This window comes from Chaetodon auriga, chromosome 3 (genome assembly GCF_051107435.1).
Source record: "Chaetodon auriga isolate fChaAug3 chromosome 3, fChaAug3.hap1, whole genome shotgun sequence".
NCBI classification, from domain to species: Eukaryota; Metazoa; Chordata; class Actinopteri; order Chaetodontiformes; family Chaetodontidae; genus Chaetodon; species Chaetodon auriga.
In genome coordinates this window covers 27,960,678-27,987,641 of record NC_135076.1, presented here as the reverse complement: position 1 = coordinate 27,987,641, position 26,964 = coordinate 27,960,678, and the positions used below count along the sequence as shown (strand labels likewise).

The following is a 26,964-nucleotide window of genomic DNA, read 5'->3' as shown; positions in this document are numbered from 1 at the left end:
ATGTTTTATGTGTCTGTCCATCAGACGAGGAACGAGGAGTCAGAAGTCCGCGTTGCTCACAGCTCTGCCGAACGCAGAGCTTTTAAGTCCAGACTCGCCTCGGTGGCTCTGTGTATCACTTCGCAAAGTGCTGGTCAGTTTTGTCTTTTGGCGCTTGTGAGCAGATGAGGTGTATTTTGTAACCCTCGATCTGGACATATACAGAGAGAGGCAGAGGGGATGTTTGAGTGAGTGAGCCGTTTCTTGTGATGCTGCGCCCGGGCAGCCTTTAACAATGCTGTAAAGCATAATGACAGCCCCTCAGAACAGCACCATGATCACAGGCAGTAAAACTATGCAGATGGTGGCAGATGATCAGTGCCGTGTGAACAGCATACAAATGACTGCGGTCCAATGGAGTGAACTGTGGATCCCGCTAGGACAAAGGCACAGTAATGGCCGCCTCTGGGATAATACATAGCCTTCTGCTGTTGCTGCTTTTATGACAGCAAACTTTTCATTTGTGCAAAGTTATTGATGTTGTTTGCAGAAAAAGCTGCAAAACTGACAGTGTGCTCATGTTGCCCATTAAATCCCATATGAAGGGTAAGTGTGTTCCCATTGTATGTCCTATATCTGTTAATACAGCTGGATATTTACTGAGGCAATTCAGGTTAAGTACCTTAGATACACAGCAGCGTCCCAGCTGGGATTCCAACCTTCTGGTCACAAGTCTGGTCTTTTAAACATCCCTGCTAATTGGGCTGTGGGTAGATTTCAGAAATTGTGCAGGAGACTGGTTTCCCCCTGGTTACCAGTGCCAGATGCAAAGTTTGATCACTCTGTAACAAGCGTATATGATTGTATCATGCATGCAAGTATGTAAAGACGTTTAACGGCAATTAAGAAATGCCACGAGAAGGTAAGTTAAGGTTAATTTGTTAGTGTAGATTGAATTGTTGACATTAATTTTCTTCTGTTAGGAATTCAGCTCTTCGTACTATTTATGGCTGGTTTTAGCCGTTAAATGTATTAGTTATCTCTCCATATATAGTTTGCATGCAGTGGCGGAGTCCGCCATCTCTCGCTGAGTTGAATTGCTCGAGGATTCGCAGGAAGCGACGCATGCACACAGCGGAGGAAATTCCAAAGATGTGAGCTGCGGCTGGAGCGCGCTGCATGCTGTTTATGAGCATGCGTCAATGCACGATGCTCGCCTTGACTGTACACATCAAAGGTAGAAGCTGTGGTTATTGGCTAGCTTCTAAGTGTATTGGGACTGCGATTGGTCAATTGTCATTCAGTGAATTCAAACAAAGGCTCGACTTCTGTCACATTTTGTCAGCTCTGCTGTGTTTGGCCGCGCTCAGTGTTAGTGTGTAACAACCCCTGACAAAAGCATGTGGCAGAAATGGGTCACTGTGTTTTTCTCTTTTAAATAAAGCGATGGCCGATAAATAAAGCTGCTATCCTTTTCTTCGGGTCAGACCCTCAACAAAGCAGGCTGTGTCAGAGGAATCATTACATCTCTGTAGCAAAACGTGCACATGCTGCTTGAATTCAGCTTGTATTGTGTCATTTATGCTGTTGTCAAACGTTCCCTGATGCTAAACCGCTGTGCTCTCATGCTCCGTATGCATCTGCAGCGTGAAGTCGGTGTGAGTTTGAATTAGTGAGCTGAACATGCACCTCATCGGGGTGTGGGTGGTGGGTTTGGGATACAGAGTGTGACCCCCACAGATGGCTCGTTTGTACTGTACATTTAGATCATTTTGAAGTGTGTGATGCGGCATTAGAATACCCTTTAACCTCTGAATCTTGACTGAACTGTGCATAATTGGTTGGTCAGCTCCTTTGCTAATTAGTGTAGCATTAATGTGTGCAGCCCTGGGCCACTGTGGTCCCAGAGTTGTTGGGGGAGTGTGGGGGCTGGCATGGCTCTGTGGAGCAGCCACCATTAACACTGGCCTATAGGCAGCCTGCTGGGAGGTGAGAGTGCTCTGGACCCAGTCGCGTCCAGACTCCGAGTGAAGGCTCGGAGCTCCCTCCGATCCATATCTTCGATGTCCTTGTGGAGGAGCGCCGATGCGGCCGCGGAGAGCACCAGTGACGCTGCAGAAGCTCCTCTATGATCCCCGCTCGCCGCGCTCATGACAGGCATGCGACCCCTGCCACTCCTCAGCAGGCTGCCCTCACTGCCGGCAGGGCAGCGCGAACGGTGACTGATGTTGGCATGAGACGCGCTGCCAAGTGCCCTAGCCTGCGTGTCCAATCATGGATGTTGATTTCAATTAGCTCAATCACATGCTCCAGTACTGACCTCTCTCATTCAAGGGCTTTGTCTCCAGTTGCATTTTTTCTTCCCTGCACGTTGCCTCGGCCGCCCCTCGGCGAACAGGGTCAAATTGTTTGGTGCTTATGTGGCTCCAGGTAATGGTGGGTCCTTGGTTATGTTGGCCAAGACATTTCAGCGGTGGCCTGCCAAGCCTTGTTGGTCATCAGGATGTGTGGTACGGGGGGCAGGGGGTTGGGCTAATGATGTAAAAGCTACCCTGATAATCAGTCTGAGCAGTGGTTGGTCCTGATGGCTGGTGGCTGCCTGGTGCTGGGTTGATTGATGCTGGCCTGTGCCTCCATACAGAGCCCTGCCATGTGGACCCCACTGTGTAAACACTGTCACTGCGGTGAATCCCTTAGTTCCTTAAAGCCCAGATCAGTGGCAAGCTTTGTAATCTGCAGCCGTGACCAAAAGGAGGGGTGCAGGGGGATCGCAGGACTGTGATCACACATGGAAGTTGATACTGCTTAAGGATTTTCATGGACACAAGATGAAGCATGTGAGGGAAAATACTTTTAGCGTAGTGTTTTACATTTATTTCAAGGTACTTTTTATGAGTGCTGCGCCTCTTATTTCTGTCACTATCCTACTAATGCTTCCTATTTCTGCTGGAGAGCTTCAAAGACTGATAAAACCGTGGACCCATCTCTGTTTTCCAACCTTTTATCATGCCTCAGCCGTGAATTTCCTTGCTACCAGAGCCCCATTGTCTGAGGCCCTGTGGGGGGAGGCCATTTCTTTAAATATCCTCAATGTCACTGCGATGCAGCGTAGGTCGGCTCTGGGGCCTGCAGACCAGAGCGGTGCTCCTCTCAGCCGTCCCATCCCAAATGCTGAGCTCACAGTCAGAGATAAGTGCTTCTCCAGAGATGGCCCCTCTCCCTCAAATTGCCTTCTGCATCTGTGTAAGAATGTCCACGATGTGCATGTTTAACATGTGACCATTAATCACAGCGAGACAGTCAATTAAAGCCATCAGAGCCACAGGGGCCCGGGCCAGGAGCATGTGCTGGCAAAAAGATACCCAGACACATCAGAGGACACTTTCTACTTTTAGTGTGGTTGCAATTAATCAACAATTTCTCAAATGTGGCTGCTGAGGAGGAGGATGTTGTCCAGTTAGTGTGAACAGTCCCAGCTAACCTGTGAGTCCTTAGAGCAGAAACTTTGGGCTCCAGGTCCAGAATCACTTCGCTTTCTGTGTCTTTTTAATGTTTTACTGGGATTTTCTGTAGGAATTTCACACTGCATGACTGATATCATGTGAACTCAATGTTTTTATAATAAGGACTGGATGATACTTCAGTGTTAACATTTATTAACGTGAATCGTTTTGTCATATTATGATCCTGTCGTGGTTTCATCCTTTAACAATCTGTTGTCTGAAGAAAGCTTTCCTAAAAAACAACAAACAAACAAAACAAAATGAGCTGTTAAAGTTAGTGAGGAGCTCAGTCTTATATAATGACAATAGAATGGCTTTAAATGTTATTTCCTGCTATGATAATATGTATATTTTCCATATTATGACTGTATATGATATCTGAAAACATTCTTACATCATGATTATGATTTCAACTCCATCGCCCAGCCACGGTAGTACGCATTTAGCTGGTATTCTGAGTAAAATTCGTAAAAGTACAAAAGAATTTCCAGCAAAATGTACTTAAAAACCATAAAAGATACAGCAGGATTGTTCCTCTCCATGTTACATAGCTATTTATTATATCAGTGAATTATTATTACTGATGCATTTACATGTAAGCAGTATTTTAATGTTTAACGACCCGACTATGATGGAGCACATGAACACAGCACATAGGCCTCTTCAGACGGTTCATAACTCATCATGTAGCTTAGTTAAGCATGAAGAAAGTCAAACAAATTGGTCATCAGGGAAGTTTAAAACTACCAAAAACCGCGCAGGGAAATCGACGACACAGAGGCATTTCCATTTGGTCGTCACTGCGGATGATAACGAAGCAGCTGGTTATGTAAAATGTAAAACGTGTGTGGCTCTGATGAGATTTGACAGCGAGAAGGCTGTGAACGCAGCCTCGCAGTGACGTGTGGACAGAGGGTGCAGGATGCAGGCAGCACAGGGCGACACAGCGGCCTCGGCTCGGTGTGGACGGAGGAAACAGAACGCCGTCCGACTCGGGTCGGATCTTAACCTGTGGCGCCATATTTAATAAATGCATTAGATGTTTTTGTGTGTAAAAACCTTCATCTGTAAAGCAGCCAGTCACTGAAGCTGGCAGGTAATGGTCGCGGAGAAAAAGTACAATATTTCTCTTAGAAATAAAGTTAAGCATAAATACTCAGGTACATCAAAATAGTACTTCAGTGATGTATTTAACTACTTTCCTCCATTCCTCACTGCTTTGGTTCACGTTACATTGAAAATGTAGACTTCCCAGAAGATAATTATATTCCCACAGCACAGAAAGCCATTTACATGAGACATTTAACCATCAAAACCACAGAGCGAATCAATCTGTGGAGCCGACATTTAACCACGCGGTGATCCTCCTGCAGAAGATACCGTCCAGGTCATCACAAGTGCAGCCTGCTCTTTTATTTCCTCCTTCCATCTGTCAGCGGTGCCTTTGTCATGGGCACAGGCTATAGATAGAGTTGTCAAGTCGGACCTGTGGGTCACGGGGTTGGGGAACCTCTTCGCTTCTGTTGACCTTCAGACAGACGGATTTATACGCTGTCAAGCCTGGCCGCGAGTCCGGGCGCTCCCACCACAGCCGTGCCTTCTGTGATCGGAGACAACTGTAATAAAGACGTCAGGCTTTGACCCCTGTCACTCTTCATTTCACCGGTAATTGTCATGATTGCTGAATAACACTCAGATTTCAAACAAATGCATTAGCCAAATGAGGTGAGGTGAGGACTTTGATGGGTAGCCTTTCTGTCTTCCTGTCAGACTCAGGCTGTTTGGAGGAGGAGAAAAAAAAAGTGACTCATTTGCCAGTATAATCACAGTAAATTACTTGTAGCTCATTTGCGGATTGTTGTCAGCAAGATGGGGCGCAGTTTACCCGTTTGACAGCTTAGTTAGCAGTCCAAGGACTTGTGAAATATCACACTCACACCTATTTTTCCAATTTGAGAGCCATGCCGGGAATGTGAGACTGGAAATTGTGAGATTAAGTTGAGGTTCACCTCCAGCTGCAGCACCCACCGGGCATATGTCATATTTTTCACCATGAGAAAGAACCGTGACCTTGAAATAAAGATTTTATGTCCTTTGTTTCTATTCATTGTCATCAATAAAGCAAAAGTATTTTCTGTATCTTCCATAAATTAGGCGTTTTGTAACCAAAGGGCAGTAATTACAAGACCAGAAGGGCTGAGCTAACAAGCTAGCAATAAACGTGAATTATCATTGTCATGGCGTCGCAGCATTTTCATCTCTTTTTGTGTTACCCCATGTGGGTAAACAAGCGGTTGACATAAGTTAATTATTAATTAAACATGAAGCAGAAGAGAGAAAAGCATGAGAGAGTCCCTAAAGAGACCTCTAAACAAACGGGGCGTGGAGCAGGTACGAGCGCGACCTCGCTCCCAAGAGTGCTGTCTGTTGTGAGACCGCCGACTCGCTAATGAGCTGTTTGCAGAACTGGGTACACAGTGACGATGACCCTTGACCTTCACCCGCTCCGTCTGGGGAGCAGCGAGGGTTAGAGAAGAAAAACCTGCCCTGTCTGTGCTGCTTCTTCACTCTGCTCCTGGTCAAACGAGTTTTGTGACTCCGAACGAGCCGAAGAGCAGCTTCTCTTCCTCACCGTGAAATTGAGCCGCGGTGCTTCATAATGTCACCGTGTTAGGAGCTCGATGGCGCCGGCTGAGCTGCGCAATCACTTACATAATTACTGCTGCAATAAGGCCATAATGAGGGTATGAGAAAACACGACCTTCAGGCACTCCATCCCCATCCCTTTTTTTAATTATCCTGCTCATACTGTGTTTTCATTCCCACACAAGTGTTCTTTACAGTGAAAGCCTACGAGATACTAATGACCAGGTTGACAGTTTGATAGTTGGGGGGGGGGGGGGTGCTGCGTGAGTTTGAGCATGCCAGCGCGTCGGCCACCGAGCCCAGCGACAGTAAAAACCCATCTAATTAACCCTCCTGCTATGACATCATGTGATTAAATTAAACCACATCATCTCCCTCTGGGTCCGCCTGGAAACAAACCCCAACAATTCATTCGCCGAGCTTTAATTTCCAAACCTGTTTCAAAGGCCTGATGCAAAGATAATTACCAGCTTCATCTCGGGTGGGTTTTTGTTCCATCTGCTTGTTCATTAATAACGATAAGAGGTTGGAGGTTAAAAACTCATTTAATTGCCTTTATATTAATGACATTATGAATAGCAGGGACTGTGGAGTCTAATTCTGTCCGGTAGTTAGTCTACATGCAGGGCCCCCTGGAGGGCCGCTCATTTTGCCAGAATTACACTACGGCAAAACTAGAATTAATGTGCACCACACTCTAACAGCGATGACAAACATGCTCTCCAGCAAGGAATTATCTTGAGAAATGGCTGCGGAGACACGCTCTCCCGCTCTTCCTCCCCTCACACACACACACACACACACACACGAGCACAGGCTGAAATTGCATCATGAATCCCCATTTTGTAAACAGAGTCAAGTCCAACTCATTTTCAGATGTTCTATTGCCTTTCAGGGCCCCAGCACTAATTAGAGTCTCTTTACCCTCATGTTCTGTAGAGGTGAATTCCTTCCCACCTCCGAAAAGAACTGCAACCGAGTCGGGCACTGATGACTAAATTGTACTCTACTTAGGAATAATGATAATGAAAATGCCTTTCAGCCAAGCCATTTCACCCATGAATATTGCAAAGAGGTAATTTCAGCGAAGCGTTGGCATTTTAACTAATTTAAATTCCTGTTATCGCTCCAATTTTTTTGGCTGGTTTTATGGTTACTGGAGCAGATTTCGTTGTGTATGCATTATGGCCACGAGAGCCTAACCATACATCTGAATGCTAATTAAACATTTGAATAATCAGCTGAAATCGCAGTACAACATGGCGAAAGCTGCTCTGCCGTACGTGACGCGAACGTCGAAGCGTCTCAACCTTGATTTCAAGACGGGAAGAGCAGATTTCTTTTGCACCAGTTACTCACTGCCTTGTAGTGTATGGCTTCATTATCTCTCTTCTGTGAGCTGCTATCTGCTTCTCCTCACACTGTATGAATGAAGTAAAAGTTACTGAATTTGCAGCATAATGATCCTAACTAAATAGCACAAGGAACTTATTAGTTTACAAGTATCACCAGCCAGAAATGAGGCCAAGGGGGGATGATGAATGAGTATATTTCCCCAAGCAAAAGGCTGACCTGGATACGGCTTTCTTCCTCCCCTTCCTTAGTGCCAAGTGGGCCACCATTTTTCACTGGCCTCACACTTAGCCACGGACAGGCTTATTTGGGCCCATGCTAACGGTAGCCCTGACCCGCAGCCCGCCTCCGCCGCCAGCCTCCTCCTGCACTCATCCGAAAATTGTAATCCCTTCGCTGGGGCCCCGTAATTTGATCAAATAGCATGCACCCTTCCCCACCACTTATTGGCCAATTAAGTCAAGTTCTCACGCAGGGGGTCCAGCTGGCTCGGTGTTATCTGGGGATGAATTGATTGAAGCCATTCCACATCTATGAACCCTACTTTAATGATGTAGGTGATAATACTTGTAATTCTTCTCAGTCAGGGGACTCGTGGGCGCAGCTGTTACTGCAGTAATCCTTGTCCTGATACACTGAAGTACCAGCAAGGCATTAATCTGTCTCTCAGATTCTCCTCCGCCAGGTTTTTCTCCACCCGTTCCTGCCTGTGCTTGTGTCTCGTAGCTAATACTACATCTGTGAAATGTGACATTGAAGGTGCGAGTTAAAAAAAAGAAGAAGAAGATGAGGCGTAACACACGATTGTGAGGGATTCGATGTTAATGATTGCGCGCCGCTCGCATTCGCCAGATCGGGCCCTGACCACTTTGTTAAAAAAAGACACCCACGTCCCTCCTCCTCCAACTAAACCATGACAACTTAAGAAGGATAGATTTAGGAGTGAAAAATCAATAAATACATGCATTAGTTTCAAAGGCACACATTAACATTCTCAAACAGACTTCTCTTATAATCCTGCCCCTAGCCATTCAGTCAAAATATCAAATTATCATAATGAGGTCTAACTGCATATAAATGCTAAGCATTAAAATCAGAGGAGGAGGTTACACATAATGTGATGCATTCTTTATTGCAAACTGAGACAGTATCTCTGTATACGTGCACATTTCTATAGGTTCCTGCGTTAATATTGTAGCATTGATTTGCATTGCAGCACATTTCTGTTGGAGCACCTCAGTGACAATGGGAATAGGTAATGACAGAACATGAGTGTCGCGTCCTCTGTTTTACATTTTTCCTCTTAAAGGTGGAGTACTTTGTCAAAAATTAAAAATACAACAGATGACCTGAATTTTAGGCGCATTATGCACAAAAGAGTGGAGCGTGCTCTTAAGAGTGTCGACGTTGTCTTTTAACTTGAGATCAGAGAGCGAGAATTGCATAGAAATTAGCCTGATAGTGGAGCCGTCCCTCCTAAGTTCCCCGGTTAGAGCCGGGAGAGGAGAGGTTATGTTCTCAGCCGCTGGGACCTCGACAGCCTCCGCGTTACTCGCTCAAATCTCAGCAGAAACGGTAGCTAATAACACGCTCCAAGTCTCCACCGGGTCACGATTAGGGTCCTCGAGGGTGCGCAGATCTGCCGGGGTCAGGGGGTCGCCAAAGCCAGGTGGAGCCTGGGACAAATTTATTAAGGGAATGAGCTCATGTAGGCTACGCTTAAAAATCACGTCAACAAGGGCGAACACCTGCAGGCCAGCTGGTGCTCCGTGCCGCTGACGACACTCACCTGCCAATAAAGAATGAAGATATTTCCGCCGCAGTTCATTATCCGGCCTGGCTTCAAATGCTGTGCTGGGCATTTACTGTCTGCGGTTATTAAAAGAATTTCCACATATTAATGTTCACAAGGCAGAGTATCCATTTATCTGTGCCATTAAATTTACATTGCCAACTTTTGTAAAATGTATTTCCCTTAAAGCGATTGTGTCTTGTAGGGAAACATAAAATCTTACATTTTGTATTATGTGTGTAAACTTAAGTATACCGATAGAATTTGCAAATCACTCTGAAAATGCATTGAATAATAATGAATAATACATAACTGCTGAACAAATTAGACTGGTGTGAGCTCCGGCGTGCCCCACTACGAGCGTTAGCTGCATGCCATGAAAGATCTCGATATTAAGGATGAAAAATTGGGTGAGTAAGCAGCACTAGCGAGCTGGATCAGTCTCATGGTAAACAATTTAGCGCGGGGGCGTGCGGTAATTACTGCTTTCAGTCTCATTTAGAAAGCCTGTTGGCGCTCGGGAGCGTGATGTCACCGCGATGCTGGATGCGTTTCTGGATTCGTGACGTGGAGATATGAACAGTGATTTAAGTGACAGGACGTTTGAGCCGTCATGCCAGCTTTGAACACTTCCTATTCCCCCCCACCCTTTTTTTGCTCCCCTTCTAGACACTGTCACGCCTACTTTTGTCTGAACACATATTGCTCAGTTTAACTGCTACTTTTTTGTCTTTCAAATGTGTGTGTGTGTGTGTGTGTGTGTGTGTGTGTTGGGGAGGGAGCCGATCAGCAGCCTTGAAGTCTGTTTATGTCTTCGACTGATTTAGGGCTTCGTGGAAAAATCAAGTGAAAAAACGCATTATGTACATTTATGTACATACATAGCAAATTAGCAGAGCGGTGCAGGATTGCATATTTATGTGTGTGTGCGTGTGTGTGTGTGTGTGGCTGCAGGATAAAATAAGCAACAAGCATTTTGGGCTTGTAAACACAACTATAGAGGAGCGTCTGTTGGTTTCTGTCCTTATTATTTTTGGCAGGGTTGCATATGTTCCCCGTGCAGAGCCGAGCTTGATTATCATTCCAATCAGCAGAGGTGGAGAGAGTCACATTAATTTGTAGTAATTAATAGCACTGCTGCATCTGACAGCACTTGCTAACGAGACCCTTTGATTGTTTGGATCTCTAAGTGTGCCTCTCCTTGTTTGCATCACCTCGGAGGAATTCGTAATATCAAAGCTTAGCGCTATCTGATACTTGTCAAAATGCAATTTATAAAAGTTTAATTCTTTTATTGATTTAGTTTAGGTTTGATGCCTGCAGTGTCAGCTCCCCTGGTAGAACTTAGTGGATTCAAATGCTTGTCACCAGCTCGGCCTCCTTTTTACTGAGAACAATTGCCATAGGCCAGCCCAACAGGCACGGTTTAATTGCCATTAATTAAAAGCATAAATCTTTTTCTTCAGTTGCTCTGCTCTTAAACAGGGCTTTGCGTATCTGCTTTTTTTCTGTGCTTGTCAGAATCCCTCCTGGCTAGTCAGGATTCAACCCCCCCCCCCGTCCCCCCCGTCCTCCCCCCTCTCTCCCCTCTTCCTCCCCGCCTCCCTCCCCTTCCCTCTCTGCTCACCAGACGTTTCTGGAATCATCTTTGTAGCACACTCCTGCATGATCTGACATGAAGTGCGGGCAGCATGGTGATATTTAGTAAACCGGCTTCCTTCTTTATTGATGTATAATGAGGTCAAATGAATCCCCTCGTACGCATGCTTAGATGGCTCCTTGCCTCAAATCCTTTCTGACAGCGAGTAAAACAGCCGGCAAACACAACGCCGGCTCCCAGAGACACGGTTGTGAAAAAGCAGGAGAGAGAGGAGAAAAAAAGCTCTTTCATACCTTGGCAATTTCCCTCCTGTCTAGTCCTTAATTAGACACTTATTACCCTCTGAACAGTATTACTCTCCTGCTCTAAGCCTCTAATACTGCAAATACTGGATGGTAGAATTAACATTAATGCCAGGTTTATTATCAAATGACAGCTCTATTTACTTAAGCAAAAAGAAGAAAAACACGGTGTGCTGTTTTTGTCAAACATTACACGCTCGCAGAACCTCGGTTTGAATTGTTTTACATCGGCGGCGTGTCGGGGTGATATCACTCAAAGCAAAGACGCCGCGGTTTGAAAAGGGATCACTGGCGTTTTAAATTATCAGCGGTGTCAAAACAATTCGGTTCCCATCCGTTGCCGAGCCTCGGCCCCTCGCCCTCGGCCCCGCGCCCTCCGCTCCTGGGTGGCCCCGTCACCGTCAGCGGCTCATTGGAGCCCTACGCCCGTTTACGCATATTAGCTTTTTGCCGCATCTGCCAGCGTTCGCAGCCATTCCCCCTGCGTAGCTGCATACGTAGTCAGGACTGAGCCTTCCCAGGCCTTATTAAAGCCGAGAGAGTGTTTCAGTTCAGGGTCATTGAGAGAGTGCAGCACATAAATATGTTAGGGCAGCACTATCAGCCGGTCAGTTTACTGGGGGTGATCGATGATGGTCCCAGCACACTCCCCAACAAACATCTTAAGCGGATGCGGTTTTTGCTTAATTGGGAGCTTTGCAGCTCAGATTCCGACTTATTTGATGTTGATGATGAAGTCCCAGGAAAGCTGGGGGATTCTTGTAAACTAAATGTGTGTGCGTGCTGTCTTCATTCGTACGCCGGTCAGAACTGTTACCCGCCAATTTGACCTGCATAGTTTCCCTCTTCTTCTTCTGAGGGAGTGCGAACACACACACTCACACACTCACACACACACACACACATGCCCTGAGCTCATTTTTAATCCTCGCAGCACACTGTGAAGGCAGGAGGAAGTTCCAATTAAAATTAAAATAAGCTCTTTTAACGGTCTCTTAAATTGACAACTGAACAATGATTTTCGAATTGGTATCTGTCAAAGGTCTCGGAAAATCCTCAGTTGATAAGGCCCAACGCATCCAATTAGTAGCAGAGTAGGGCCTCAGCCAGTAATGATTTCCAGGTCCCTTAAGATGTGGCGCGGACACTTATTGCAAATTACTGACAAAGAGCCCTGCTGTATTGATGAGGGGGAGAACAGCCGAGTCTCCGTGTTCCCATCAGGTGGACGAGCACCAAGAGGGGCCTGAAGGAGAGCCCGGGTGTCTCTCTCTCTCCCTCTCTCTCCCTTCCTGCAGCCATAATGTGGACTCGCCGTGTAGCTCATATATAGCCCCCCTGCTGACACGGACTCTGAGAGACCAGCCTCTCTTGACATGAGCCCCAGCTCAGGGAAAATGCTAATGCTAACATGAGGGAGGTGTCAGGAGCGGATCATCAATAATGTCTGCAAGTTAACTGCCCTCTTCTAATTATAGCTCCTATCTCTCAGGGCCGCGGGAGGCTGCGGGGCAGCTCCTTAATTGAGCTGAGGTAGATTTCCTCTCCTATCACACTCGCAGCCCCATTGTTTACAGTCCTTGAAACTGATTGAAAGGAATCAAAAGATTCATGGAGATGTGATTCAGTGCAGAACGTACTTGGTATGCAGGAAGAATGAACAAAGGAGGATGATTCTTGCTGGTCAGGTAGGGATTTAGATTTGAAGGCCATACTGTAGCCAGAGGTCATATCATTTATTCTCAGCATTGATGCCTCTGGAATGCTGTATGTGTTATGTTTTGCTTCCCTGTGTTGTAGCGCCGGCTGGTACCAGAGGGGCAAATAAGAGCAGCCTCTATGACAGTCTAGTAACTAGCACCGTTCACCTCAATTATGGGAGTTAATGAATAGATAATCACATTTTGCATGTAGATTTGCTGCTTGTGTAGCGTTATTGTAGCGCACATTTCCTGCACGGTCTCTGGGGAGCGTTGCTGCGGGTCTGCAAAGCTCTCAGGCCATGTTGAGTCCCCCGATGTTTACGCCAGTCTGCGGCTTCCATCCTGCTGTAGGCTCAGTAAAGAAGGTGTTGACCCTGGTGACCTGAGCCTGCTTCCATTGGGCGAGAAAGGGCTGCTCCATACTCTGTGCTTCAGGGTCAAATGGTTTGTAGTTTGTAGTTTCCTCTAGTTAGATGTTTGTTGCAAATGACTGTTGAGAACTGGGAGGATTCGGGCTGATAGCGGAGTAGGTATCTCCAGCAGGGAGGGGTTCGGGATGTTTTTGACATTTTGCTCAAGGAGATGATTGTGCTTCCATCTTGGTGTGCGCTTCCTGTGCATGCAGTATGAGCCGGCTGTTGATTGGTGATTAGCGTTATGTCACTGTTTGCGTTCATTTGCAGCGCATGCAGAGAAGCGGAACCGTTGGCGCCCGATCTGCATCGGTTCATTGTCTGCCTGTGTGCCGTCGTAATCCCTGCTAAACTTGCAGCCCCTCTGCACGTCTGTGTTCCTTTAAGATGAGAGAGGCTTTGATTTCCCCCATCTTTGTGTCACACTGACTGGCATACCATTTGACAGGTGGAGTTAAAATAGAGAAAATTGTGGATGAAAATTCGTCAGTCTCAATCTCTTGCCCTGGGCTGTAGGCAGCAGAGACAGAAGCCCACTGCTTTGTGTCAAATGTTTATCAAAGGGCCTGATTAAATTGCTGTGTTCAGGGTAACAGCCTAATAGAAAAAAAATCAAATCCTTATACCTTGGCAAGCCGTCCTTGCATGATTGTGAGCAGAATAAAGCGGAGGATGCCGAGGTGCCAGAAGAAACCTCTGACCAGCCAGCTGTAAAGGAGGCTGGAATATCATATGCCCTTTGTTGTCGCACAAAAAGAGACGCAAGCGCCGAGATCTGTTGTTGTTCTCACTTTCCTCTGTCTTCTCAATCATTCTTTTTTCTCTTTATTGCTGGAGGAAATAAACCTGGCCCCTTTTGCTGAGGCCGGCTAGCTTCCCCTGGCCATTCCTCTCTGTTTTGTTTCAAAAGGGCAAGGCTCTCCAGCCTGAGCAGTTTGCCCTGCAGTCCCACGCCAGGGGCGATGCTTGCCTCAGCTGCTTCATCACCGGGGGACTGGGCTAACGTCTCCTGACTGCACTTAGCTGTGTTTCTCTGATACGGTCATATCACATCAGCCTGGGCACATGTGACATTGCATCTCTTCCTAACTTTAAGCAGTTTGTTGCCATCCATGTTCTTTCTGCTTTTATCTTCCCCCTTTTTTGAGTGATGTTATGATTTGTTGCAATATTTTCTGGCAGCGCCGCTGCCACACGTTTGTGTCGGATAACAGGGCCTATTACAAGATCTCTCGATCTGGCCAGTTTTCCCCTACAGGAGACAGAGAGAGCTAGGCCTCCCCCTCCCACATTTTTTTTCTCATCCTTACCCCCGCATTTGAATTTCTAGATAATAGGCTTTGACTTCTGGCTGCACGTTTATGGGTCTTTTCATGTTATCAGCTTAGCTCATAGCGTGGAGCTGAAGAACACAGACTCCTAGTGACAGGCCAGCCAGTCAGCAAGGCGAGCCTGTCAGGATCTCTCATACACTAATGATTTCCCTTTAGTCTATTTTCTGTCTCATTGGCCGTTTCCTTCAAAAACAAAATTGCTCATTTAAATTCTCATGCCTGGGGCATTTTGGTCTTCAAATATTGTTGGAAAGTGAAAGGATTAGGCAAAATATGCTTTTTTAAAATGTTAATATATTTTCTGGTTCACTTTCTCCTCTGAGGCCAATTAGGGAATTTCTGCTGGCTGCATTAATGTCAAACTGACATCCCCAGCTATAATTACACTGTGCTTGAAACCTAACTTTCACTTGTGGGTAGATGAGTGTGCCTTGCAGTGACACAGAGACTCGCTCTGCCAGCTTTTGATCATTTAATCATTGCTTGCTTTCTTTCACTCTTTCCTCCCTTGCTTGCTGATGATTTCACCTTTTATTCTTTCTGTTGCAAAATGCAATGTTGTGTTTCATTATTCACCGCCGTATTTTGCAGGGTTCATTAGTGACATCATGCCTCCACTTTGCCTGCTCACAATAACACAAGGAGAATGGGATGGTCCCTTCAGGTGCACATACCATATGTACATTGTTTACTCGCTTGATTCACAATTTACATTGTGTTGTTTGTGTCTCCGCCGCGGTTCTTCTGCAGTGAAGGGAGCGAGCGTCTTGTCAGGAATTGAAGGATGGGCCATGCGTGGCACTAACGCACCATGTTTCCGCCAGTCCTCCTTATGCTGCAGTTCTGTGTCAAGACCAGGGAGACGGCTAACGATGGTTAATGCGTTCGCCATGAATATAAATGCCTCCACAAAGTGCATCTGAACCCGTATGGCAGATTCCACTTGTGATTTGGGCTCCTTCTGCCTGACAGTTGAACGACTGATAGTCACCAATGCTAAATATCTGTGAGGGAAAAGGTCGATTAACATAACACCAAAGGGTGCTAAACCAAGTGATCCCAAGCTTTGGCACAAGAAGATCAGAAATATTGATTACGGACAGAATTACGAGGGACGGTAAAGTTTTGGTCGGACGTTTGTGCCTTGATGTGCAGCCGTTTTTCCTTGTATACACTCAAAGTGAAAGAAAATGCAAGTTACACTGGGACTTGAATGTATTTGACACTATATATTCTTTTAAATCTGGTTAAAAGAGCAAAATGCTGCAGAGTTTCATGTTTAGTGAAAGCTTTCAGACGTGTGTGATGATGGTCGGACTGTTATCGGGTGCAAAGTTTGTCCCCCCAGACCCTCCTGCGTGGGGTGGGAGTGCCTGTGCAGCCGTGTCAGCCGATTTCAGACACCAAACGCTGCCATCGGATGAAAGCAGACTCTTGTGAATGAGCTACACCCCCTCCTCATTTAGCCTCCAACAGCTTGACAATTGTGATGCCAATCAACTTAATGACCCTGTGATTGTTTTGAATTTCCATTACCCCGTGTTGGACACCATCAATCTGTTACAGTGTGTGCTGTTGCTGGCTCTGGGGAGGGAAAAAAAAATTGCACAGCACAGTTTGACAAAGTGCACACGAGCTTCCTCGGCTATCCGTAATGTCCATCGGCCACCCCTCCTCACCGCCCCCCCCTCCGCCGTCTTCTCTCCTCGCCTCACTCTGTTTGCATTGTTTTACCCTTTTGCTTGGACTTCAGGTAATAGGAAATGGCACTGACCCCTCCTGATCCCCCCGATTACCTTTGTGAAGCGTGAATGTGGTATGGAATCACACATCAGGAGGCGAGTTGTAATTATTTTTGCGATGCCATCAGCATGGATCAATCACTAGTGGAACGCCGCTCGCAGCCATGGACGGAGCCAGCAGCGACCCTCTTTGACTGACAGCTTTGGTAATTAAGTGGTTGTATAGACCCCTCCGACTGTTATAACAACCTTGTCAGGGCCAGTCTGCGTTTGGAACACTCTCAAATCAACGTGTTCTGCACTCCCTGAGTATTTCTGATCATGTATTTCACACCGGAGGAGGAAAAACAGAATGCTTTGCGGTGACGCTGCTTTCCTTGAATATTTGTAGTGGCAGCAAACAGCTCTGGTTGATGCTCCAGCATTAAAAAAAAAACCACACACTTACACATAATTCATATTTTTAGGATGCTTTATTCTCAGAGCAGACCGGAAATGTTAAGGCGGACCCTTGATGAATAGAAGCAGATTTTACTCTCCCTCCTGTTTCATCATATTTTGAATTGTACAGCACAGAATAATACTAACCTGCACTTCAGATTGAACTTGAATGTCAAATGTTTCATTACTGCATGAGTGGAAATGACGTTCAGAGGTTGGAATAACATACAATATGTCCATCCTAAATGTCAGATCACTGTCACGCCGCAACCTTTCATTCCAGAGCTCCTGGGATGTAATTTTGCATTGAAATTTGATTCCCATCATCTCATCGTCTCGGCCCTTCTCCATCACACGGAAATGAAAAAATGTACATTTGCCACAGGAGAGGTGCGTTGTCCTGCATGTGTGATCTGATCACTAATATGCTTGTAAAGGAGAGTAAATGGAGCGAATGTCCACCCGACTATCACAGCATCCAACACACTGATGCTCCAACTTCAACAAGCTTACAGGCTCCAAAACCTACAGAAGACACGTGTGGACATTCACTCGTCGGCTCACTGCAGCAGGCAGCCATGTGTTCAGTTTGCTTTTCACCTGTTTGACAGTCTGAATCCCTACATTCGATTTAGAAATGCAAATTACTGCAGGATGCAAAATAGAATATCCAGGTCGAGTCGATCAATAGTGGAGAGGCCCGGTCATTGATAATGAACACAGAAACACACTGAAACTTGCAGCTCTTTATTGTAAGTAAGCGTTTCAGGAGTGAACACTTCACAGCTGGTTTATAACACATTATAGTGTAGATGTAATAAATATAAAGTCATTTTTAAAAGTTGTTAATCTAATAAATGAGGCATCAGCTGGTGTATGAACAGATAATCAAAGACTGACAGTAAAACAGAGCAGCTGTAATCACAGAAATCATGTTTGTCTTCATCTATTTACAACCAGGAATTCAGTATTTATTTAATACATCTACTCTACTATCACAGGCTTTATTTATTGCTTAAGTCTTTTTTTAATGATCGCTTTAATCAAAAATACTTCCTCCATCTTCATGACAACTGAGCAAACTCCATCTAAAAATAATGTGGACGAAAGCTGCGGAGAAAATCCAGGAAGTGGGCGCTGAGTGAAGCCTCTCGAGCTCAGCAGTCTGAAACCTGCCGACGTGATTTATCATTGAATTTAAACCGCTTTATAATGAATTTAAATACTTAAAGTGTGTGTGTGTGTGTGTGTGTGTGTGTGTGTGTGTGTCATTAATTATGATAACAGCTTATGAACAGTTAGATGCTCATATACGTTTCTACAGTCAGTTAAAACAGTTAATAAATACGTTAATAAACACTTTAAATGTCCCCGTGTCTGATTACAGTTACATCACTGTAGTGTGTTATAAACCATTTATTAAGTCTTTATGTGCTTCATTTTAGTGCTAACTGGGCTGTGAAAGTGTTGAAAACAGTGCAGATGAAACACGTTCAGTGTGATGTCCCTTCTTGAGGTTGATGGTGTGTAACTCGAACATTACGTTGTGGGTTTGTCTCATTATGTTTGACAATATACACAGAAATTCATGTCCATCGTGTCTCTTTTCAGTTACTGCGCTGAGACTCGGGGAGCTCAAACAGAAGTTCAATTATTTGCCGGTTTGTCGTCGTTCCTGATGAAATGTGCCAGGTTCACTCGAGAGCCTCGTTCGACTCGGGCTGAGCTCTGAGTTGAGCAAACTGTTGCACCGACATCATCCACAAAGTGGTCTGCAGGTCCGATTCACGTTGACATATTACTGCAAATACACTCACAATGCAGAGCTCGTGGAGTGTGAAGATCTCTGTAATTACAGGTAGATTGAAGTCACTGATGCACTGATTTTCATGTCGACCTCGAACACATTTTGATGAATTAATTGACATCATTTGTGGTCATTTGCACATAAGTGGAAACAGCTAAATTAGTTCACTTGTTTCATTGAGAAGTGATAGAAATCTTCTTCTATCACCTAAAAGTTAAACAGAATTTTTCCAAACGTTGTCACTGATCAGAAAGCAGAGATGTTTTGACGTCCACGCACGTCATCAGCAGGACTTTGATTCTTTGGAGCAGCACGTTTGTGCTTTAATCCTCTGAACTTCTGCACCAGCTGCTGAAGCTCGTTAGAGGTTTTGGAAGTGCTTTAACCACCAGTTACCTTCCGTGTTTCCAGAAGTCCTCCTCTAAACCACACACTCTCCTCTGGCTTACCGCCGTGACCTCACGGGAACGACACAAACACACAAAAAAAGAGGAAGCGTGTGATATTTGCTGCAGCCAGAGACTTGAAAGCACATGAGACCTGCGTGTGCCCAGGTGTTAAAACGGTCTTGAAGTCTGGGAAGATATTTCGCACAGGTTCATTTCCACTTTTTTTCCTGCTCGAAGTAAGTCTTCATTGGAGCGGAGTGATTTGCACCAGCGTGGTTCTTGGATTTTAGAGGATTTGATTTTTGGGATTGTGAATAATCCAGCAGGGTGTGCATTTTCTAAAGAGCCCTGATGGAGGTTCGACAGCCAGTCGCACCACATTCTGACACACGGACAAATTCAGCATTTAGCTTGTTTAGTTCTTTTAATAAATGCATAAACACTGACCACCACACAGAGGAGACGTCTGGGAGAGAAAGCTTTGATTAGTCCTGATCTTCTGACTCGTTCATTCCCTCAGACAGCTCGTCCCTCTGCAGCTTTTAATCACTGTAATTCTTGGACCATCTGTCAAGGACAGAAGCACTTTGATGGGATGGTCAACCAGACATTAGACCACACCCTGCACATGCCACTGCTCTGCCATTTTCAGGCCACAACAATATGAAGCCATAAGTTCAATTAGTCAAGATTTAACTCAGCTGTTTCTAATTAGAAAAACTAAACAAAAAAACAACAACTTTATTTCTTCAGATTTTCCATTTTCTAAAGTTTTTTTTTTTTCTGAATGAAACAAAACTTCTTTTAAAAGGTGATTTATTTTTTTTTTTTTTAATGAAAATGATTTATCACACATCACCATAAATATAATTAAATAAAAAAATGCTGGAATCAACACGTTTTAATTGCTCAAATGACGTGTTTATATTAGATCACGTGACTGGGATTATTTTCCTCAGTAACAGATTACACACTCAGTTCTATTCATTTTAAATGTAACTTGATTTTTTTTAATTGTAAGTTAAAAGCAGCAAAGATTAAAATGAACTTTATAAAAAACATTTTCACTCATTGTTGCTGTTTCCTGTTTTTTTTTTTTTTTTTTTTTTTTTTTTTTACTGCCCCCTGAAAAGCCATTGAATTAACAGCATCTCTATCAGATAGTTTAATTAAAGTTTCATGAAAAATATATTTACATTTATTTTTAATTGGATGATTAGAAATAGAAATATCCTGCCAGTAACTCGTAATTTTTCTGTTTGCATATTTTCGTCATCACTAATCTCCCATGTGTGTCCTGATTGGATCCCGCTGCTAATGACGTTTATTCTTGTGTAATTTAAAAGAAATGAGACCAATAGATCACCAGTGCGGCCACGTGCGCCAGTTTCCTGAACGTGTTACGGTTCAATCGCACACAGCCTTAAATTTAGTGTGATCTTTGCTGTCTTCTGTCCAACTCGAGCACAGCCCCCTGCGTGTCTGCGCGCGGCCGGCTGGTCCAGCGTCCTCCCCGCGGTGATTGACAGTCTAAATGCGGGGTGTCTCTTTGTAAACGCTGCAACTGTGCAACCTAAAGGTCGCCAGCGGTGAAGTGACAGCTTACACGCAAAGCCTCCGCAGAATCAATATGGTGCCAGCCACGATTACACCGTCCCATCATCGACCATCAGCCGGGGCCAATAAGACCATCCTCTAACTGGTAGCATTCAATTTGCTCCTGCGGCGCCTTAAAGCTAATAAAGCGATTGATTGTTCCTGTTTGCGGCTGATGAGCAGCTCGTGCGCCTCTCACCATTGACTGACATGTTTAAGCATCGCTTTGATCTGAACGCAGCGATTTGTAGGAATCAGGTTTGGAAGAGGCCTGATTACAGGCTGCATATTCTAATTGCTTCCACCGCGGAGCAGAAGCCTTTTATATTTGTGCCATGTTGTTGCTCTAATCGCGTTTCTGTGACTGTCACTTTGTTTTAGTCTGCGGCTTCATCAGGGGCTGACTGGTTGATAATTAGTCCGTATTAATTTAATATCAAGCTGTCGGAGTGAAGTCTTTGGGCTGGTTGGAGGGCAGCTGAGGCCTCGCTGTGCTCATGAACTTCGCTCCTGCACACTCAGGCCTCGCTTTGTCGCCGCCTTGCGCTCAAACTGCGCCTGCATCTCATGCAGGAGAAGCCCAGACGCACCGAGAGGAGTCCTGCATGTCCACATCAACGTGCTGCAGCTCACTTTTCTATCAGTCCACCGTGCAGCATCCAAAGACGCTTAACTAAAATACACTCATTTCAATTATTCCTCGTCAGGCTGGATAGAAAACGCACTCTTCGATTTTTGGATTAAATGTTGAAATTGAAATAAGCACCATTTCTTATTTAATTGTCCCAGAGACTGTAAGAAAAAGAAAACACTGAGCGTTGAACGTTTGAGCATGTGTGAATAATCCACACATAAAGCTGTTAATTAGAGGCTGCTGCTTTACAGCTTGTTGGTAATTCAAAGCATTTGACTTATTAATAAAAGTTCAGTATTTTCATTCTGTGCTGCAGCTTCGTGTCAGTTTAGAGAAATTGAAAAAATCGACAAAAAGAGGTTAAAACCAGACATTTGTTATTTTTTTTGTAAAAACGGTGAGTTTTTTTTTTCCACTAATTGGCTCCTTACAATACATTTCTTGGTAATGTGCTGCATTCAAAGACCAATTAAATAAAAACAGAGAAATATATAATAAATAAATCGCCCTTCAGCTGATCGAGGCCCTGCCTAATTACAGCTAAAAATGAACAATTAAATCAGGAACAAACCTACAAATCCGGGTTTCTGAACAACAGCATAAAATCTTCATCCGTCTCACATCAATAATCATCATCAGCAGCAGCAGCAGCGTGATGATCAACCTGCTGGAGAGGAAAGAAGAAGAAGAAGGAAAAAAAAAACAACAATAATAAGCTCAACCCGCTCGATGCTCCATCATCAAATTCCGGGAAAGTGCGCAGGCTGCGGAGAGAAAAATCCATCTGAGAGGAATTTCACGTCCGCCAAAACAAAGTGGAGCAGCAGCAGCATGCAGCTATCAGAGAGAGGTGGCAGCTCCCAGAACAGAGCTCATCCACAGAGAGTGCGCGTGCAGACCTGCAGCCTCTCCGCTCACACTGCGCGAGCTGAGCGCGCCGCACTTTTTCCTCCATATCCTGCAAATCCACGTCAGGGGAGAAGTGCTGCATTTCTGCTACCTTTGAACGCTCATTAGCGCCTCATAATTACTCCACTAATTAGGATGACATGCTTATTAAGAAGATGCGCCGTCATGACAGTCACCACCACTCCTCCTCATTCCTAAATATGCCGACCTTGCGGCTCTGAGGATTTATGCATATAGATGCATCCGTGACACCGCAGCCGCTCCGATCGCGGCCTGATGTTCGCATCTCAAATTGTATTTTTTTTCTCTAAATGATTTAGAAATTTGAGATAAAATACAGCAGCAGTGGAGCATTTTAAACTGTTACACGCAGCTTTGAACGCTCTGGAAAGTTTCACACAATAGCTGCAGATCGTGGAGCGAGTGGAGAAAGTGAAAAGATATTTGGAAAAGATATTTTTCATTGATCCTACCAGAGTGCTGGAAGTGCTGCACAGCCACTGTGGAGTTTTGCCTTTTAGTTACACTTAAATTGTTTAGACTTCATAATGAATTTCTCTTCTTTTTTAGTCTTTTCTGGCGCAGCTCGGCTTTCATATAAAACTGTTTACAGCTTGACCTTAAAGCACTCGCATGTTTTTTCCTCCGTTTTTAAAGCGCCGTTCCACAACTAAACTCAATTCAACGGTTGTCTTGAACTGTCTAGATAAAGAAACAAATCCCTGATTGGTGAGGTGCCGGAGCCGGTCAGGATGGCAGCCAATGGCAGCGCAGGAAGGTGGGGGGAGAGAGGAAAGGCGTCGAGTGTTTATTATAAAGGAGAAAATATTAATTCCCCCTCGCCGTGGGCCGTGACGTCAGTATAGGAAGTCATTGTAGAGCAACACTGGAGCGATTAGCAGCAAAAAGGGGGAGCCTGATGTCGAGGAGTCAGCCCTATGTATATCTCTCTATACGCCTCAACTTTTAACACAAAGTTCAATATCCAAACACAAAAAGCGACGTGGACTACGCAGACCCACACTTTGCTTTTCCGCATTTCCACTGAATGTAACACTTGGACCAGCTGAGCCGATCTGAACGTGGATTTTCTTTCTCTCCTGGGTTTATTCGTCAACTCTTGTCTTTTTTAAAAAATTTTCTCCAACTCGCACTTCATTTTGCTGACTTTTTCTTTTGCTTTGCACCGGAGGAGAAGCATCTCACTGTTGTTATGAAGGCTTCATCACTCCTTTCCTAACATGGAAGCATCCAGCGGGTCGAGTTTTGGGATAGACACTATTTTATCCAGCGCCTCTAACTCTGGTAACCCCGTGCTAATGAACGGAGATTTTCGGCTCGGCGACAGCAGGACAGCGGATTTCAGGAGCCAGGCAACCCCGTCACCATGCTCGGAGATAGACACTGTGGGAACGGCCCCCTCATCCCCCATCTCGGTCACCATGGAGCACGCCGCCGATCCGCATCTGGTCCAGGACAGCCTTCAGCATCACCACCATCACCACAACCAGCCGCAGAGTTTGCCGCTGTCGCCTCAGCAGCAGCCGCTCGCCGGGGCCGGCTGCGCCCCGAGGACTGCCACCTCCTCGTTTTTAATCAAAGACATTTTGGGCGACAGTAAACCGCTGGCAGCCTGCGCACCTTACAGCACCAGCGTATCCTCCCCCCATCACACGCCAAAACCAGAAAGTGCCACGGCTCCGGACGGCTTCAGGCCCAAGTTGGAACAAGACGAAAACAGAAGCAAGTTGGACAAAAGAGACGACATTCAAAGTGAAATGAAATGCAACGGTAAGAGCTCCAAAAATAACATTTCCCCCAGAAAGACGCAGTGGAGGAGAGCTGTAGGGTGAAAGTGCAGCTGAATTATTGAGTTATTATTGGCTATAAAAGAATAGCCAGCAAAAACAAATATAGACCAGGGACTGAGCGAGAAAATGATGTAATTATCAGGCTAATAATAATAATAATAATAATAATAATAATAATAATAATAATAATAATAATAATAATAATAATAGTATTTATAATACTGTTTCACTGTGAGAGTCTTTGTTAGTTTGAGCCTCCTTTATTAGTGCAGGAGATGTGAAAACAGATGTAAGCCTGGTGATTTTCCCCGCGCGCGGGGCCTCCCTAGTGGGTCAATTAGAGAGATTATTGTTCTTCCTGGAGGGGGGGATCATGGAGCAGTGAAAAACAGCTACAAATAGAGATGGATTGACATATTGATTTCTCGTTTTCTGAAGGAAAAAAGAACAAAAAAAAAATTCAGGTGACAAATAGAAATTTATTTCCTGCTCCTGCTTTGCACGTGTCAGAAGAGAAGTTTGAGCAAGTATTTGGGCGAGTTGGTCAAAGTTTGACTGCAGGCATTGAGGCTGAGGAGCCGTGTGCTTGGTTTTATAGGCTGTGTGGGTTAAAGGAAGCCACAGTCAAATTTTTGGACAGTAAGTGAAAACATTTCCAAGCATATCTAATCGTTCATGTTCAGCCACTAATCCGATCCCTCCTCCCTGATCTGTGTTCAGGGACTAAAGAAGAAGGGGACCGGGAGATCTCCAGTAGCAGAGACAGTCCACCGATGCGCACGAAAAAGCCTCGCAAAGCACGGACAGCCTTTACCGACCACCAGCTCAACCAGCTGGAGAGGAGCTTTGAGCGACAAAAATACCTCAGCGTGCAGGACCGCATGGACCTGGCCGCGGCTCTCAACCTGACAGACACACAAGTCAAGACCTGGTACCAAAACAGACGGTAGGAACCACCTCGTGCTCAGACACGCAGACAGCGGCGCGCCGGCAGAACCTGCACAACACTCGTTTTTACAAATCCTGTGAACACAAAAACAATCAGAATAAACCTCTGACATCTTCCGTCTCTGCATCGCATTTAGGAGTTATTTTTAGTGAAGCTGCCGAGTTGTTTTATCCACTCGTGTCCTCATCCCACATGCTTGCAGGCCTGTGTTTTGGCGCTCAGTGTGAGGCTGCAGCGAGGCCACACAGACCTGCTCAGCTCTCACTGCAGCCCGCCTCTCGCTCTCCGCTGCCTGTTTATTTTCATGAAAACAGAAAGATCTCTATTTTTACACTGAGTACATTTAGACACACGTGAGGCTGACATTTTGACACATTTCAAAATAAAAGCTCTGTCTCGTCTTGGGTGAATTTTGCAGAAAAAAAAGCTCAGATTTTCTGAAAATGTCCATTTCTGTTAATATTTTGTGCTGCTTGTTTACAGCTTAATTAGACTCATTGCTTGAATATATATATTTCATTTTGGAAGTGTCACATGATATTTCATAGCAGCAGAAAATGTCCTTGAATTAAAAAAAAAAATCAATTTTAACCCGCAGAGCTTCTTTTAAAATCCTGCAGTTTTTACATTTTACCTGCGACTCTTCAAAATAAAAGCTGGTGTTGACACTTTATTTTACAGCCTGTTTTTATTATCTGAGCAGGTGTGAGAAAAGCAGACTTTGATAAGTTTGGATCAAATATCTTCAAACTGTCTTGATCTTTCCTTTTTTTTCCTAATTAAACCTCAACCATAAATTGGTGCCTGCAATAATTAGGCCTCTGCATACCAATTAAGGAGGCGTTTGGGGAATTAGCAGAGAGCGAGCTGATTAAATAATTCATCTCCTGTATTTTGATCTGATTTCCAGGACGAAGTGGAAGAGGCAAACGGCGGTCGGATTAGAGCTCCTGGCTGAAGCAGGAAACTACTCGGCCTTACAGAGAATGTTCCCGTCGCCCTATTTCTACCACCCGAGCCTGCTGGGCACCGTGGACAGCACGACGGCAGCCGCGGCGGCCGCGGCCATGTACAGCAGTATGTACCGGACTCCTTCCACGCCGCATCCCAGCCTCCAGAGACCTCTGGTCCCGAGGGTGCTCATTCATGGCCTTGGGCCGGGGGGGCAACCGGCACTAAACCCCCTGTCTAACCCCATGCCCGGCACACCGCATCCGCGATAAAACACGAAATAAGACGAGAAAAGACGATGACCAGAAACCTGGTTGAACACGTGATGTGAGTAACTGCATCGGAACCACATTGCAGGACTTTTTCTCCCCCCAAAAGACACATTTAAAGACATTTTACAGAAGCAAAGGAGGTATTTAATATAGGCCCAGATAGCCTAAACCCAGTCCTAAAGACTTCCTGTCCGGGCCGGGACAGAACGCGAGGACTGCTCATGTCTGATTGTTTGTTTGTTTGTCTTTTGTACAAATACACTTACATTAGCAAATAAACTTATAAAGTTTATTAGATGGAGAAGAACGGAATGAATAAAGAAGTAATGATACTAATTGAATTGCAGACGCTTCTATTGAAACTTGACTTCAAATTTCATTTTTTTATTTTTATTTTTACAAACTTCCATAAAAAGACGATGATGCAAAAAAACGTAGAAGCTGTCAATCAATAGGGATGGTCGATTATAATCCGGGGATATTTCTCTGCTGTCACAGCACTTAAATCTATTTTTTAAAATCATGAAAATATTTTACATTTATTCTGAGGCTTTTATTTTATTAAGAAAAATTGAATACAATAATTTAGTGAGTGGCGTTTTACCGTAATTGCAGTCTAACTCACATAATCTTTTTTTTTTTAGGATGACAATTTTTATCACATAAATGGATCAACGTTAATAACTGGTTATTGGAGCATGTGGTCTTAAGTGGACGGTATTTGATTTAGTTTTGAAACCAGTGATCACCGACTGGAGGTCAGTTTCCACGCCTTCATATTTCTGTTTAGCAGCATATATACATATGGATGCGCAGCAGCTGATTGGCGGTGGGATGA

General features: G+C 44.8%; 1 protein-coding gene across 1 annotated transcript; it reads left to right on the top strand.

The window, feature by feature from the left end:
• The first annotated feature begins 22,096 nt into the window (after positions 1 to 22,096).
• Positions 22,097 to 26,471, top strand: barhl2 (BarH-like homeobox 2). Its single transcript, XM_076727318.1, has 3 exons — positions 22,097 to 23,934; positions 24,675 to 24,900; positions 25,814 to 26,471. The coding sequence occupies exons 1-3, from the start codon at positions 23,385 to 23,387 to the stop codon at positions 26,124 to 26,126; spliced, it is 1,089 nt and encodes a 362-aa protein (XP_076583433.1). The 5' UTR covers positions 22,097 to 23,384; the 3' UTR covers positions 26,127 to 26,471.
• Positions 26,472 to 26,964: the final 493 nt, after the last annotated feature.

What these genes read in the sequence shown, in the direction of transcription:
- barhl2 (XM_076727318.1), top strand. Translation starts at nt 23,385, where the DNA reads ATGGAAGCATCCAGCGGGTCGAGTTTTGGGATAGACACTATTTTATCC. An exon ending in AAGTGAAATGAAATGCAACG is followed by an intron (nt 23,935 to 24,674) that starts GTAAGAGCTCCA and finishes ATCTGTGTTCAG; the next exon opens with GGACTAAAGAAGAAGGGGAC. An exon ending in ACCTGGTACCAAAACAGACG is followed by an intron (nt 24,901 to 25,813) that starts GTAGGAACCACC and finishes TCTGATTTCCAG; the next exon opens with GACGAAGTGGAAGAGGCAAA.